This window comes from Saccopteryx leptura, chromosome X (assembly GCF_036850995.1).
Source record: "Saccopteryx leptura isolate mSacLep1 chromosome X, mSacLep1_pri_phased_curated, whole genome shotgun sequence".
Lineage (NCBI taxonomy): Eukaryota > Metazoa > Chordata > Mammalia > Chiroptera > Emballonuridae > Saccopteryx > Saccopteryx leptura.
Window position 1 is genome coordinate 109,956,417 of NC_089516.1, and position 17,511 is coordinate 109,973,927.

The following is a 17,511-nucleotide window of genomic DNA, read 5'->3' on the forward strand; positions in this document are numbered from 1 at the left end:
GATTACAAAATAGTATGTTAATGGTGATAGAAGGAGACTTGACTTGGGGTGGAGAATATACAATACAATGGACAGATGATGCACTATAGAACTGCACACCTGAATCCTATATAATTTTATTGACTAGTATCACCCCAATAAAATTCAATTAAAAATATTGCGTACTATTCTCCAGATTGAATACCATGGTTTAGAGCACATCAATAATATTGATAAACATGTCTGTTTTGTTTTGATATTAGGCAACTGCTTTTCCTACAGAAGTCAAAGATTTGACCAAGAGAATTCGTACTGTTCTTATGGCCACAGCTCAAATGAAGGAGCATGAGAAAGACCCAGAAATGCTAATTGATCTCCAGTACAGCTTAGCCAAGTCCTATGCAAGCACCCCAGAGCTCAGAAAAACCTGGCTTGATAGCATGGCCAAGATTCATGTAAAAAATGGAGATTTTTCAGAGGTAACTACTTAAGGCTTTGTTCTAAACGCAGCCTCCCACAGCCCTGGAGTACATTCTAACAGCTCTCTGTCACCCTTTTCCAGGCAGCAATGTGTTACGTCCACGTAGCAGCTTTGGTTGCAGAGTTTCTTCATCGAAAAAGTAAGATATTTCTGTTATTAGAGATGGGGAGAAATACAGTTAGCACAGTAGTTTTTATCTCTAGCTTTCAACTGCGAATATGATATAATTGAGCTCTGAAAAATATGTTCACCTTTAGCCTCATTTAGTGTTTAACAGAAGTTGTTATTTTAAAAATGGGATTGTTTATTTTGCCTTCTGCTTTCATTAGGAGTTAAATAGCACAGGGCCAAGACTGATAGCCAAAGTTTATTTTCCAGCACTGTCTCCCTGGAAGACTGCCACAAATTAGATTCTTCTCAGGGCTCATGAGACACTCTGGATAATACCAGTCACTTTCCCCTCATCTGTCTCAAGTTTACCAGCAACTGCCCACAGATTTTCTCTCCACAGCCACTTTAGTGCAACAATACCTTGGTATTAAAGGCAGTCAGCACATCAGCAAGATGGCCAAATAAGATGTCCCTTGTTTGTATCGCCCCAAATAACATTTTGGCATCCATTAATGGACAGAATTGCCTTAGTGAGAGCTGTGGGATGGGATCCCGCATATGCCAAGGGGCCTGGGAGAAATGTTATATACCTCGGCATCAGGTAATGGGCAGTCTGACCTCAGTCCTGGCTGTGGACCCTATAATGGCCCATGACTGGCTCCACCCCTCTCAGCTGTGGTCTAGGAGCCCTTGGAGAATACTATCTTAGGTAATCACCCCTGGGCAAGGGAGCCTTGGTGGAAGCCTAGGTGTCCAGTAGAGAAGTTCCAGCATGCCAATGGAGAAAAAAAAACATATATACAAGTTGAGATGCATTGGAGAGGGTAAGGAGAATAGTCTGACTTTCCTGGGCCTCAGGGTGGCACAGCTCAGTGTCAAGAGAGACCTCCTATCTTTGATATAACTCTTCCACGGGGAAAAGAGAACATGCGAGTGGGCCCCTGGCTTCCCCGGCTGTACAGGATACTGCCATAGAGGCGCACTGCTCTCACGCCCCATCCAGAGTGCTGAACTGTGAGCTTCGTGGCTGGAGTTAGGGGCAGGAAGAAGCTGAGAGAGTGGCAGATGGCACTCTCAGAAGGCATCAAAGGGACACAGATCGGACTCTTACCAAGAAGCTCACCAACAAGCTGCTAGGGACTCTTAGCCCACAGATCCCTCTAACTGGCCCACAGGCACCCCCAGTGCCCCATGCACCTCAACCACACATCTCCCATCCTGTGTCCAGCTCCCTGTGCGTGCTCCTGGTGACAGCAAAAGGAAGCTGAGCAGACCGCTAGTGAGCACATGCAGAATGTCAGCCAGAACCTGTGGTCCAGCGACAGGCTGCAAATTTGAACTTTAACACCACTCTTGGGAAAGCAAAAAAGGGAGGCAGTTAGCACCGGGCCTGGTATATTGCATGACGGCAAGAAGGCGTACAAGGTTAAGAATTCTGCTATAAGAAGAAATAAGAATTGTGGCGCAGATGTACCCTTAGAAGATCTGTGAGAGCCTCTGAATCCCTAGCAGGCCAGACAAAGGCATTTCCTTCTCAAACTCAAGTCAGTAAAGATGCTTGGAAGCAAATTTGAAAACAGCAATGCAAGATTTCAAGGAACATGAAAAATGAAGGACACATGACAACATCAAAAGATCACAATAACCTTCCAGTATCCAAACTTAAATACATGGAGATCTGTGATTTACCTAATAAAGAATTCAAAGTAGTTGTTTTAAGGAAGCTCATTGAGTTACAATAAAATAGCAAGAAAACTTAGTGAAATCAGAAAAACAATACATGAACAAAATGAGGTTAAACAGAGATAGAAATTATAAAAAGAAACCTAATGGAAACTCTTGAACTGAAGAATACAAAGAAGTGAAAAATGAAATTGTGAGAGCATTACTGCCAGAATCAAGCAGAAGAAATAATCTGTGAATTAAAAGGGAGGACCTTTAAAATTATCCCGTTAGAAGAAAATAATGAAAAAAGAGTGAAGAAAGTCTATGTGATCTATGGGATACCATCAAAAGAGACAGGGAATTATTGGAATTCCAGAAGGAGAAGAGAGGGAGACAGAAAGCTTACTTAAAGAAATAAGCACTGCTTGACCAGGTGGTAGTGCAGTGGATAGAGCATCAGCCTGGGACGCAAAGAATCCAGGTTCAAGACCCCGAGGTCACTGGCTAGAGTGTGGGGTCACTAGCTTGAGCATGGGATCATAGACTTGAGCCCAAGGTCACTGGTTTGAGCAAGGGGTCACTGTCTCAGCTGGAGCCCCCCTCTCCATCAAGGCACATATGAGAAAGCAATCAGTGAACAACGAAGGTGCAGTAACGAAGAATTGATGCTTTTCATCTCTCTCCCTCTTTGTCTCTGGTGCTTAAAAAAAATTTTAAAACAAAGAAAGAAAGAATTTCTGCCTGACCTGAAGTGGCGCAGTGGATAAAGTGTTGACCTGCAATGCTGAGGTCACCGGTTTGAAACCCCAGGCTTACCTGGTGAAGTCACATCCAAGAAGCAACTACTACAAGTTGATGCTTCCAACTTCTCCCCCTTCTTTCTCTCTCTCTCTTCCTCCCTCTAAAAATCAATAAAGTTAAAGAAAAAAAGAAATAATTACTGAGAACCTCCCAAATCTGGAGAGTGATTTGGACATCCAAATTCAAGAAGCCTATAGATCCCTAAACAAACTCAACACAATGAGATTGTCTCTAAGACACATTATAATAAAACTGTCAAAAATCAAAGACAGAGTCCTGAAGGCAACAAAAGAAAACATGCTTCTAACTTACAAGGGAACCCTCATAAGACTGATAATGGATTTCTCAGCAGAAGCCTTAGCCAAGAAGGAGTGGAATGTTACACTCAAAGTCCTAAAACAGGGGTCAGGAACTTTTTTGGCTGAGAGAGCCATGAATGCCACATATTTTAAAATGTAATTCTATGAGAGCCATACAATGGCCTGTGTACATTACGCATTATCCAGTTAAAATTTGGTGGTGTCCTGGAGGACAGCTGTGATTGGCTCCAGCTACCCGCAACCATGAACATGAGTGGTAGGAAATGAATGGATTGTAATACATGAGAATGTTTTATATTTTTAACATTATTGTTTTTATTAAAGATTTGTCTGTCAGCCAGATGCAGCCATCAAAAGAGCCACATCGCCCTGGCCGGTTGGCTCAGCGGTAGAGCGTCAGCCTAGCGTGCGGAGGACCCGGGTTCGATTCCCGGCCAGGGCACACAGGAGAAGCGCCCATTTGCTTCTCCACCCCTCCGCCGCGCTTTCCTCTCTGTCTCTCTCTTCCCCTCCCGCAGCCAAGGCTCCATTGGAGCAAAGATGGCCCGGGCGCTGGGGATGGCTCTGTGGCCTCTGCCTCAGGCGCTAGAGTGGCTCTAGTCGCAACATGGCGACACCCAGGATGGGCAGAGCATCGCCCCCTGGTGGGCAGAGCGTAGCCCCATGGTGGGCGTGCCGGGTGGATCCCGGTCGGGCGCATGCGGGAGTCTGTCTGACTGTCTCTCCCTGTTTCCAGCTTCAGAAAAATGAAAGAAAAAAAAAAAAAAAAAAAGAGCCACATCTGGCTCACGAGCCATGGGTTCCCGACCCCTATCCTAAAAGAAGAAAAACTGCCAGCCAAGAATGTTCTATCCATCAAAGCTGTCCAGAAATGAAAGACAGATAAAGACTTTCCTAGGCAAACAAAACCTGAAGGAATTAGCCACCACTACACTTGCCTTATAGGAAATGCCCACAGAAGTCCTTCAAACTGAAATAAAGAGATGTCAATTAGTAACATGAATACATGTGAAAAGGATCTGTGTGGATGGATAAAGATAAGATAAATATATAAGAATATTATTCAGCCATGAAAAAGAAGGAAATCCTGCCATTTTTGACAACATGCAGTGACCTTGAGGGTATTATGCTTAATATGTTAAACAGCGAAAGACAGATACTGTATGATCTCACTTATACATGGAATCTACAAAATCAAACCTGTAAAAACTGAGTGGAATGGTGATTACCAGTGACTGAAGGAAATGAGATGTTGTTCAAAGGGTACAGACTTGTATAAAATGAAAAAGTTCTAGAGACTAATGTACTGGAGACCTAATGTACAGTTTAGTGATTATAGTTAACAATATTGTATACTTGAAAGTTGCTAAGAGAGTAGATCTTAAGCATTCTCCTGCCTCCCCCAAATGGTAATTATGTGTGGTGATTAACACTAGTGTGTTAATTTCACAATTTGTGTGTATGTGTGTTGGTGTATCAAATCAACATACACACTTTAAACTTATACAGTGTTATATATAAAAAATGTCACTGGAAATTGCAAAGGAATCTCCCACTATCTGTAGTAGTGGCCAAGCTGTTTCCTTGAAGGTAGTTGAATGAGTAACCTTAGATCAGAATGAAACCATCTTCTGGGAGTCATATCACTGTGGTTTGGGCTATGAGAATACAATCATGTATTTTTTTTAAAATTACGGAATCCCAGTATCTATATATCTTTCATTTCACATCTAAGCTCATTGTCTGATTGGCTCATTTAATACTACTCATGTGAAGAATCTTTTTCTAAAGTCTCCCCAAACCTGGCATCGTGATTAAGATGTAGATTCAGCCTTACTTATATTTTAAATGAATGCTTTCTGTTTGATGCTGAAATATTTTGAACAATGCGTTTGTTTGAAATAGGTATAGTCTAGATTCTTCCTTTTGGTACACATATAGTTTTTTGTTGTATTGTTTTGTTTTTTACAGAGAGAGGGACAGATAGAGACAGACAGAAAGGGAGAAAGATGAGAAGCATCAATTTGCACATGTGCCTTGACTGGAGGGGGGACTACACAGACCGAGTACCCCTTGCTCAAGCCAGCGACCTTGGGCTCAACCTGGTGAGCCTTGCTCAAATTAGATGAACCCGTGCTCAGCTGGTGACCTCGGGGTCTCGAACCTGGGTCCTCCGCATCCTAGTCCTATGCTCTATCCACTGTGCCACCGCCTGGTCAGGCCGCATATGGTTTTAAATTGAAGAAGAAGACTATCAAAATAAGGCTGGTCTGCCTGTGAAGTTACAGTAAAATAAATATTGAAACCGAACACCTGCAATTCCAAATAAACTCACAGACATGAGAACCTGAAACCCAGTACTGAATAAATTTTAGGTGTATCCATCAGAGACGTTAAGTTAATATTAATTCATCTTTTTAATTAGTAGACATCTGAAATAAGAGTTTTATGAACACAAAGTCTATAACTATACCATTTAGATATTGAAAGTTAAATATATTAAAATGTTTTCCTAGAACTATTTTTTTTTTTTTTACAAATGCTAAGACCTTAAAACAAAGCAACAATCAGGAATTACTTTGCTCAGCCCTGGCTAAGTGGATAGAGAGCATCAGCCTGGCATGTGGACGTCCTGGGTTCAATCCCCGGTCAGGGCACACAGGAGAAGCGACCATCTGCTTCTCTTCCCCTCCCTCTCCCATAGTCACTGGCTCAGTTGGTCTGAGCATCAGCCCCAGACAGGGGTTGCCAGGATCCTGGTTAGGGTACATGTGGGAGTCTCTCTCTCCTCCTCCTCTCACTTAAAAAAATAAAGTTAAATTAAGAAAATAAAGAACTTCTTTTCTCCATTGTCAATCTCAAGCTTTAGAAATGTAACTATAAGATTGGTTGGACCAAATAGAAGCTAACATAAAATATGCATACTGCTGTGGTGGTTTTTGGACGTTAGCCTGAGGCAGCTTGCCTGAAACAGCATGACATGTTTCAACAACTGCAAATAGTGCTTTGAACTAATAATTTAAATACTTATTTTCCAATACCTTTAAGGTTTTTTAGAAATTATATTTCATAGAAATCAGAGAGCTCTTGCCCGAGCAGGAAAAAGTGATGTTTTGCATTTTAAACAAAAATAATGTTAAATTGAGGAGTTTACATATTTATTTATAGGTGCCATCTATTTTTAAACCTGGAACGTTCTACTTGCTTAAACTAGAAAACCTTATTCTAAAATGGTGACAGTACAAAAATACTCAGGCTTTTCCCCCTAGATTCAATTATTCAAATGATCCCAAATACTTTCTTTTGTTAATTATCTGATTAAACTATGATAGCTATGCTAAAGTAGACTGCTGATGTAAAACAAGTTGACAGCTTAATCTGTTAACCTGTCTTCCAGCCTGAGAACTTTATGATCTGATAAGACCTGGGTATTAAATTAAAACACATTTGAGGACAGAACGGGGAGAAAAATGTTTATTGACACTTTTAAGAAAAACTTATTTAACAAAAATAATGGAGAAATTCTAGAATCCTTTGTTTTCTATTGTTATGGGTCCTTTGATAATTAATGCAAAAGGGAAGGAAAGGTAGCTATATTATAAATCTCTGGCACATCAATTGCCAAAAATTGTGTTTTCTCAAAGTCTGGTGCCATCTCTTGAAATCATTGTAAAGCATTGTTTAAATCAGGGGTCCTCAAACTACGGCCATGCGGCCCCCTGAGGCCATTTATCCGACCCCGCCGCACTTCCGGAAGGGGCACCTCTTTCATTGGTGGTCAGTGAGAGGAGCATAGTTCCCATTGAAATACTGGTCAGTTTGTTGATTTAAATTTACTTGTTCTTTATTTTAAATATTGTATTTGTTCCTGTTTTGTTTTTTTACTTTAAAATAAGATATGTGCAGTGTGCATAGGGATTTGTTCATAGTTTTTTTTATAGTCTGGCCCTCCAACGGTCTAAGGGACAGTGAACTGGCCCCCTGTGTAAAAAGTTTGGGGACCCCTGGTTTAAATCAAGATGGAAAGAATACTGCTGACCAGCTGGCACAATGGAGATGTGTTCTGCTATGTAGAGTTTTGGAAAAGGGAAAAACAGTTTGTCTCATTGGGTGACTGCCTAAACAAGCAAGGGCTTGGGCCTTTGTGTCCCCCCCTGGGGGGGTGGCTACAGATCCTTTTTCTCAAATTTCAGACACTGAACTGAAAGGGGAAGGTGTGGGAGGTATGCACTTCTTTCAGGCAGCCAGAGCCCTTATTCCTTCTACCAGAGAGACCTTTAAGCATTATCATTCTCTTCTGTTTACTAAAGTTGCCTTGAAGTGGTGATATTGGGTGTTAGGCCCACCCCCCAAAAAAATGCTTTTTAAAAAATCTAAATTTCTCTATTTCTCTTTTGTTTGAGAACCTCTAAATATTCCAGATCCCATTCTCTGGAGGCCAGACTTGATGTACCTCTTCCTGAGAGAGGACACAACTGTTTCCGCCCAGGGGAGACGAGGGTCAAATTTCTGCATTCTTCCACCACCGAATAGCACTGAAGGTTCAGCAAAGCTTCAGGCCTCTAAGGCTCCCCCATCAACCCTGATAAAGAAATTCTCTTTCCCAGCGAGCCTGTTCTTTTCATTCCTTATAGGGTAATGTCGATCCCTTTCCTTAGTCTTTGCAGTCAGGGTCTGACAGCTTAAGTTCTGCAGAACAGCCTTTTTTCCTTTTTGCCCTCCCCTCAGGACTCTTTTCTCTTCCCCTTCCTCTGACTAGCAGTCTTATTTTATCAAGGGTTGGACAGCTTCCTCATCCTCCAAACTCCTCCCCACTTTTTATGAGAGAATTTGTGCTCAAGGTAGTGGTCTCTACTTGGACAGTTTGCATCTTGCTTTTCCTAGGATAGCAGTCAGGATTACAGAAGCTACAGCTGTCTACAAAGGGCAAGGTCAGGAATCCAGGTCACAGACCAGAAAACAGAAAGACTGCTGGACTCTCCAAGCTTACCTTATATAATGCTATATAGGGCTATGTCAGATCCCTCAGACATATGCTTTTTCTCGAGATATATACACTGGCCCCTTCTAGATTTAGTAACTTCTTTCATCTGAAAATCTTTCTAGGACTAAGGGGAATCAGAATTTTTCCCAAGTATTTTCAGTACCCTAATACAGTGGTCCCCAACCTTTTTTGGGCCATGGACCGGTTTAATGTCAGAAAATATTTTCACAGACTGGTCTTTAGGGTGGGATGGATAAATGTATCACGTGACCGAGACAAACGTCAAGAGTGAGTGTTAGACGGATGTAACAGAGGGAATCTGGTCATTTTTAAAAAATAAAACATCGTTCAGACTTAAATATAAATAAAATGGAAATAATGTAAGTTAGTTATTCTTTCTCTGCGGACCGGTACCAAATGGCCCATGGACCAGTACCGGTCCGGGGGTTGGGGACCACTGCCCTAATAAACAAAAGGACTCGCATATCATCCGGTAGGTTGGTGGGTGTTAATAACTTAAGCAAACAAGGAAATATGGTCTCCTCTTAGGTAGTGAGACGTCAGCAGGCATAGGAACAAAGATAACACACTTAAGGAAAAATAGTGGACACAGAAGCTAAAAATCCAGTCTCTACACTAGAAGTCTTTATATCAGATGATGCAGACACAACCTCCAAAAGTGGGTGTTGACCTGTTTCTGAGAAGAAGCATAATTACCCTCCCTCTACAAGGCTTTCTCCCCAAGATGCTTTAGCCTCATCTGATCTCAGGAATTTTGTGCGTCCCTTAATCACAGCATTCTATACATCAATGTAGTAGTAAATGATGAAAAACCCTAGATTTAGAAATCACTTATAATAATAATCTCCTCAGAGAAGACAGGAGTATTTTCCCCCAGTCATGGACCTAGCAGCCTGAGGCCTTCAGGGATTGACTCTTTCCTTTTTGAAGACTATATTCTTTATCTCTTTACTCAAGTTTTTTTTCTTTAATAATTGAGATTTTTATCAGTTGTTTTGAGGATAAATACACAGATATTTCAGTTTGTATACAATTCTTTTTTTTTTTAAGTGACAGGAGAGAAGATAGACTCCCACAAGCACCCAGACTGGGATCTACCCGGCAACCCCTGTCTGGGGCTGATGCTCACAACCAAACTATTTCTAGCACCTGAGGCTGACACACTTGGACTAACCAAGCTATCCTCAGTGCCCAGGGCTGATGCTCCAACCAATCAAGACACTGGCTGTGGCAGGGGAAGAGGAAGAGAATGGGGAAGAAGCAAGTGGTTACTTCTCCTGTGTACTCTGATCAGGAATCAAACCTGGGACATCCATACACCAGGCTGACATTCTGTTCATTGAGCCACTAGCCAGGGCCTGTACAATTCTTAAAATATGTACCAGAAACATAGAAAGTCATGTAGGTGTGATTCTTTTTAAAAAGTTATTTCAGTGACTTTTTAGCTTAAAATTTGGAGGCTAATTTTTCTTCATGGAGTATCAAGTACCAGTATCTTCAAAATGTTGATATGCTGTTATATCAAAATCCCACCATTCACAATTTAATATCCTATACACTACATCATCAAATTTTTAATCTTTTCACAGCACATTAACAAAATTACTAAGAACGCTGGAAGCATACCAAAGATGGTGCACAAAATTCTGACAGGGAGCGCCAAGATCAAGGAGTGGTTGTCTTTAGGAAACAGTTTTCCTGGAGACATGGGAATTAAAGTGATATAAAATGTTCATGGCATAGTAAATGCACAACTGGCTTCGATTTGCCATTGAGTGTGTTTTGTAATACAGGATATTAAAACTGTCTCCGTCTGTGGAATGTTAAGCTGACACCCAAACAATCAAAGCCTCCCATATTCAATATCACACTATTTTCTGGTTGTAACAAAAAATAAATTATTTCACCTTTTAAAAAAATAATTTAAATTTACACTTTAAAAGTGGGATGAAGTGAGGCCCTGGCCGGTTGGCTCAGCGGTAGAGCGTCGGCCTGGCGTGCCGGGGACCCGGGTTCGATTCCCAGCCAGGGCACATAGGAGAAGCGCCCATTTGCTTCTCCACCCCCCCCTCCTTCCTCTCTCTCTCTCTCTTCCCCTCCCGCAGCCAAGGCTCCATTGGAGCAAAGATGGCCCGGGCGCTGGGGATGGCTCCTTGGCCTCTGCCCCAGGCGCTAGAGTGGCTCTGGTCACAGCAGAGCGACGCCCTGGAGGGGCAGAGCATCGCCCCTGGTGGGCGTGCTGGGTGGATCCCGGTCGGGCGGATCCCGGTCGGGCGCATGCGGGAGTCTGTCTGACTGTCTCTCCCCGTTTCCAGCTTCAGAAAAATACAAAAAAAAAAAAAAAAAGTGGGATGAAGTGAAATTCCTTCCTTCTAAATGTTTCTACGGTTACTGCAGACCTTGTGTTTACAAAATAATTGACTAAAAAATACTCCTCTGAGTTGTACAAGAAGGGAGACAGGATATAACCATATTAATCAGGCATGGCTGCTTTCTATCCTGCTTGCCTGAGGCTGGACTCTCATTTTTAGTTTCTTTATTTTCCCACATTCAGGCGTGGTCAAACATTTTATAAAAACCGCCCACTTTTGCAGTGCTGGTCAACCTGGTCCCTACCGCCTACTGGTGGGCATTGCAGCTTTCATGGTGGGCCAATCGCAGCGCCGCCTTTTGGTTGCTCTGCTACCGCCCACCAGTAGTCGGTAGGGACCAGGTTGACCAGCACTGCAAAAGTGGGTGGTTTTTATAAAAAGTTTGAGGACGCCTGATAGGTTCCTGGTTAGCCACTTTGGCTTGTTTTGCCTTTGCTCCCCTTTGCCGTTTGGTTTGCACTTTTTGTCTGCAAATTTATCCTTTCCTGCTGCCTTTGTTTTTGCTTTGTTTCTACTTTTGCAGGAGCAAGTTTAGCCGACAAGCCTAGGTCTCTCGGGCTCCTTCACCCCTTCCGTGGGGGAGCCGAATTTCCTCTTGGGCATCAGGTCTTCAGGGCAGGTGTGTGCCCAGAAGCTTTTCGAACCTGGGCTGCCTGGCTGCTGCTGCTTCCCCCCACCCTCCCCACCACGGGGTGGTTTCATTCAAATTTGGAGGCCCTCTTCCTTAACTGCCTTGCTCTGAATTTCATAGAGGTGATCAGGTGGAAGATTTTCTCCTTTTTTTTTTTCTCCTAACTTTTGAAGTTCTAATGCACTGCTGTTACTCAGCGTGGCATGGGGACCAGCTGCCAGTCAGAACCCTTTGTATCTAGTCCACAGGATGAGGAGTATTATCCTGAATGTAAATCACCTGGCTCACAGAGCGTAATGTTTCGTTCAGCTGACCCTCCACATACACTCTTTTTTTTTTTTTCATAGAAAGACTTTGTCCAAGAAGGAAGCGAACTGATTTGCATTCTGGTGCAGTTCCTTATCTTGTGGTCCAGTACTTTGAATAGAAGTCTAAAACAGAGTACTTTAGGCATGTTTATCTTCAGAAATGAAGTGTATCATGCTCTATCTTCAGTGTTTTTATTACCTAATATCCTTGAAAACAGTTCTAAAGTTCAGTAAGTCTCATTTTCATTTCCGCCTCTCCACCCGCCTTAATGCTGACCACTCCCTGTGTTTCTCCATTCTTGACAGAGGTCTTTACGGTAACTCCCTTTTCTGTCACCAGAATTTCAGTGCTCTCTCTCTCAAAAGTATAGTGCTTATTTCATATCCTATGTTCTATCAAGCATTTTGTCATGTATGTCTAGTTAGCTTTCATTTAGACAAGAAGAGTTGGCAAAATCCAAGCCCTGTTACATGACCTTTTTTTTTAATGAAAATTCTGAGAAATATCCTCAATACGTGGTTTGATTCTCTTAAGCCTTTCTTCTTTCTTCTCCAGCCTATCACCCAGGGAAGCTTACCAGATATTTAGTTTTGAGTAGGTCATTCTTTCTAAGCATCACTATTAGAGAGATCGTAGAACAATAGATTGCAATGGTTGGTCTCTTGTGATCAATTGCGATAAGAATTTGTTCCCTTTGTGCCCAGCCACTTTTCACTGACTAGCAGATTCTTTTATAAGGAGGCTGAACTTTCCTTAAATCTTAAATTTACAGGTCACTTAGATAAAGGTAAAGACAGCCACAACAGGAGTGGTTGGACATGTTCCTCTGTCTAGAATCTGTAGGGCAACCACATAGTCTTCTACACCTACTCTTGTTTGACAGTAACAATTTAGTCCACAATCCCATAGTAGCTGTTCTTAGCTTGAGCTCATTTCTTACCTCCCAAGGGTCCAGCTGCAGAGTTACTATACCAGCTGACAGCAATTGTTCTATCTTGGGAAAGCTAGTTTGTTTATTGGTAGCTTTGTTTGGTAATAAGTCATTGCATACTTTTTTATGACAGTGACAGAGATACAGAGAGAGGGACAGATAGAGACAGACAGAAAGGGAGAGATGAGAAGCATCAATTCTTCATTGTGGCTCTTTGTTGCAGCTCCTCAGTTGTTCATTGATTGCTTTCTCATTTGTGCCTTGACCAGGAGGGCTACCGCAGACCGAGTGACCCCTGGCTCAAGCTAGCAACCTTGGGCTTCAAGCTAGAGACCTTTGGGCTCAAGCCAGTGACCATGGGGTTATGTCTATGATCCCATGCTCAAGCCAGCAACCTCGCACTCAAGCAGGATGAGCCTGCATTCAAGCTGGCAACCTCGGGGTTTCAAACCTGGGTCCTCTGCTTCCCAGTCCAATGCTCTGTCCACTGCGCCACCACCTGTTCAGGCCATTGCATACTTCTTATATACTAGGTTCCTTTCTAAACACTTTACATTTCATTTCATTCTCATAAGGTAGTTATTATTTCTGTATTACAGCTGATGAGACCTTTTTACAATCCCAGAGAGACAAAAGCCTAAAATCCACACAATTAGTGATAGAGCTGGGTCTAACTCCAAAAGATCTGGTTCTTCACAGCCCTGTTCTGTTTCTCCAAGGATACTTGATACTTGCCGTCTGTTTTTCTTTTTCTTTCTGTCTTACCAGTCCTAGGTTACGCCTTCCCCAACAACCCACTCTCCCTCCCCAAATTTTTCAGGAGTTAGAGATAGATACAAAAAACTCATTCGGTGGTTACCTAAAAAGTACATGCCTTTCTTGTTTAGGTGAGAGGCCATAATTGAACGTGGGATCAAATGTTTACAACAATTTTTAGATCATATTAAGGAAACATTTACTCTACTAGCCATTGAAGATGATATATAGGCAGAGGATGAAACTTATTTGTAAATAAGTTGAGCTCACTTTTTGGCATAAAGACCAGTAGAATGTGTAGTATATGGAAATAATCTATTAAAAAATTTAGCTGAAAATTACACTTAGGATTTTGATCCTCACAAAAATATATATGTTTATTTTTAAGGGTAACCAGTCACTATAAGTCTATCTGTTATTTACAGAATACTTTTTTTTATAAACTTAATTCACTTTTTTTTATTCACACAGAATTATTCCCTAATGGCTGTTCAGCCTTCAAGAAAATTACTCCCAATATAGATGAAGAAGGAGCAATGAAAGAAGACGTGGGGATGATGGATGTCCATTACAGTGAAGTAAGATTCTAGGACCCTCATTGCCAGTTAAATAAATTTAACTTCTTAAAATATATTTTTTATTTAAAAAGTACTATAGCTAACTGAATTTGGAAGGTGACTAAGGGTTAATGAACTGGAAGCATTAAGACTGCCCAGGGCAAAGATGTTCCTGTTAGGAATGTGGAGCCCTCTCTCTGGAACTCCTCCAGTTGTCTGGTTTCAGAAATGGAACGTTTGTGATCCTCAAATCCCCATCACAGTAACCAGATCAGGGCCAACATACTTGGGGAAAATTGCTATTAAATATAGTTAAGGTTACAGCTAAGTAGAGTGTGCATACAAGTATTTTTGAGTGGAAGATTTCTACTCTGAACTTCACATGGATAGCAGACAGCTTCAGTTATCACACAGTCAATAAATATTTACTCTGAGCACTGACTTCTGAGCAAAACTCTGGACTTAATGTTAGAGGAGCAATCAAATAATTAGATATGGCTAACCTCTGTCCTCTAATAAGGCACCGTCACAAAATGGAAATAAGCAAGACAGTACCATATGAATAATATAAACAGTATGCTCCATGCAAAGTCAAAGGTGAGAGAGATGCCGCTGAGCTGAGGTAGAACAGAGGAGGCACTAGATTAGAGATGGTTTTGAAGAATGAGTTCATCCTGAAGGTGTTCTAACAGGAGAATAGCAGAAACAAAAGTTAAGGGGTGGGAGAGCATAAGGCATGTTTGGGCCACATGTAAGTGAATCCTTTGAACTAAACCAGTGGATTCACATAGAGAAGCCTATTAGCTGAGGTCTGATTTTGAAGAACTAGGAATGTTTGGGTTTTATTCATTAGAATGTTGAATTGCCATCACAAGTTTTTGAGCAGAACAATAACAAGATGAAATCAAGGAAGAGGAAAGGTTAACTTGGTGGCAATATGGAAGATGTATTGGAGGTAGATGGATAGAGGCTAGAGGCTAGAGAAGGGGCTAAGCTAACGGTCCTGATGTGAGGCGCTTGGGGCCTAAACCCAGATAGAGATCCAGGCAACACTATGAAGAGAAGAAAACTTGCTGGCTGTGGGAGGAGAAGAGTCAGAAGTAGCTCTGAGATTTCAGGTTTGGATATTAGAGGAAGATGGTAGAGGGGTGATTTTATAGGGAAGATGATGAATTCAGCTTTTGATGTGTGTTGAATGTGAAATAAAAGGTTATTGGAATAAAAATCACCATCGGGACATGAGAAATTCAGAACTGAACCTAAGCAGAGAGGTCAGGGTTGGAGATCCACATCTGGAGGGGACATCTGTGTGAGAACCAAAGTGGAGTGGGGTAGGAGAAAATAGCAAGTGAAGACCAGAGGACCCGAGGACTGAACCACAGAGAAGTTCACAATCCAAGAATGGGAATGGGAAAAAATTTTAAAACAAATATCAAAAGCAGAGAGATTTAAGGGACAGCAGTCCCATAGAAATATACTTTTAAGTTGTATTAAGCGTGACAGAGACACACTTTATACTTTATGACCTGTGGTGGCGCAGTGGATAAAGCGTCGACCTGGAAATGCTGAGGTCACCGGCTCGAAACCCTGGGCTTGCCTGGTCAAGGCACATATGGGAGTTGATGCTTCCAGCTCCTCCCCCTTCTCTCTTTCTGTCTCTCCTCTCTCTCTCTTTCTTTCTCTCTCTCTCTCTCTCTCTCTCTCTCTCTCTCTCTCTCTCCCTCTCCTCTCTAAAATGAATAAATAAAAAATTTTAAAAAATAAAAAACACTTTATTTAGCTAAAATATGATATGCCTGGAAGCTTAACCTGCTATTTCTGTATGGGTCTGTCTCCTCATCAGGAAAATAAAGACAGTAATACTATCCTGGTCACTTCACAATAAATATAAAGGCTCTTTATAAGTCGTTAAATGCTACATAAATGTCAGGCTTTATCACTGACTTACTTGACAGTGAGGTTTCTTTTTGTCCCCAGAATCTTCTATAGAAGAGTAGATATTTAAAACATGTTTGCTGAATTAATCGTAAGAGAGAATCAAGATATTGAATTTTAATTCCAGTTCATCATCATCATTATTATTATTTAGAGAGAGATAGGGAGGGAGGGACAGACAGACAGGAAGGGAGAGAGATGAGAAGCATCAACTCATAGGCATGGGAACTTAGTTATTCATTAATTGCTTTCTCATATGTGCCTTGACTGGGGGCGGGGGCTCCAGCTGAGCCAGTGACCCCTTGCCCAAGCCAGCGATCTAGGGTTTCAAGCCCCAGTGACCATGCAGTCATGTCTGTGATCCCGTGCTCAAGCCTGTGACCTTGGGGTTTCGAGTCTGGGTTCTCAGCATCCCACGCTGATGCTCTGTCCACTGCGCCACCGCCTGGTTGCCACCATCTGGTCAGGCCCAGTTCATTATTTGACTGTGAAGTCTTGGGTAAATTAATGTGCATTTTGGGTCTTAGATGATTTTCCATAAACTTCCAGTTTTTACAGCTGGCAGAAGCAAGATTCCAGGGAGTCCGTGAGAGATAAATGAATCAGCACAATGGAAGTTTCATCCTTGCCTTTCAAAAAGCAGCTTCAAATTATTCATAGAAATGTCCTTGAGCTCTACTCCTTTTATATATTCTCAAGGAAAGCAGTCATGTTTCTTATTAGTCAGGAACTGTACTCAGTGTGCTGTGTAAACACATTTGTCACAGCTCTTTTGTGTTCTAAAGTAATAATTTATGCATGTTTCTATTTGATATATACAGACAAGATCATGTTCTATGAAGTGCCATTTTATGTCTTGGTTTACATAATAAGGCTTCTTCCTTATGCCCTAGCCAATGGAAAAATAACTGACATTGATTTCCAAGTTTTATTGAAATGAAAAATACAAATGGTTGTCCATTTAGTGCCTATATTAAAAATACGTGATTTAGCACTGACCAGATAGCTCTGTTGGCTAGAACAGTGGTCCCCAACCTTTTCTGGGCCACGGACCGGTTTAATGTCAGAAAATATTTTCATGGACCGGCCTTTAGGGTGGGACGGATAAATGTATCACATGACCGAGACAAGCATCAAGAGTGAGTCTTAGATGTAACAGGGAATCTGGTCATTTTTTTAAAATAAAACATTGTTCAGACTTAAATATAAATGAAACGGAAATAATGTCAGTTATTTATTCTTTCTCTGCGGACTGGTACCAAATGGCTCACGGACTGGTACCGGTCCGCGGCCCAGGGGTTGGGGACCACTGGGCTAGAACATCATCCTCAAATGCAGAGGTTGCAGGTTCGATCCCCGGAAATGTCACATTCAGGAACAGATCACTTTTTCTTTCTCTCTCTGTTTCTCTTCCACTCTGAAATCAATAAAAATAATAAATAAATAAATACATGAGTTTAACCAATAATAATGAAATTTAATTTGTTTTTAAAACTGCAATTTTGACTTTTGATTTGCCAGAGGTTTTAAAGATGAAATTAACATACAGTAAAATGCACACATTTTTTTAATTTTATTTTTTAATTACAGTTTACATTCAATATTATTTTGTCTTAGTTTCAGGTATGTAGCATAATAGTTACATGATCATATACTTT

General features: G+C 41.5%; 1 protein-coding gene across 2 annotated transcripts in view; it reads left to right on the forward strand.

Annotated features, from left to right (window-relative positions):
• DOCK11 (dedicator of cytokinesis 11) overlaps window positions 1-17,511 on the forward strand; it is a 235,505-nt gene that overhangs the window by 186,656 nt on the left and 31,338 nt on the right. For both annotated transcript variants that reach the window (XM_066357342.1, XM_066357343.1), the window contains 3 exons: window positions 243-458; window positions 542-599; window positions 13,833-13,939. In XM_066357342.1, coding sequence (XP_066213439.1) covers window positions 243-458; window positions 542-599; window positions 13,833-13,939 — 381 coding nt within the window. The remainder of the gene's footprint in view (window positions 1-242; window positions 459-541; window positions 600-13,832; window positions 13,940-17,511) is intronic.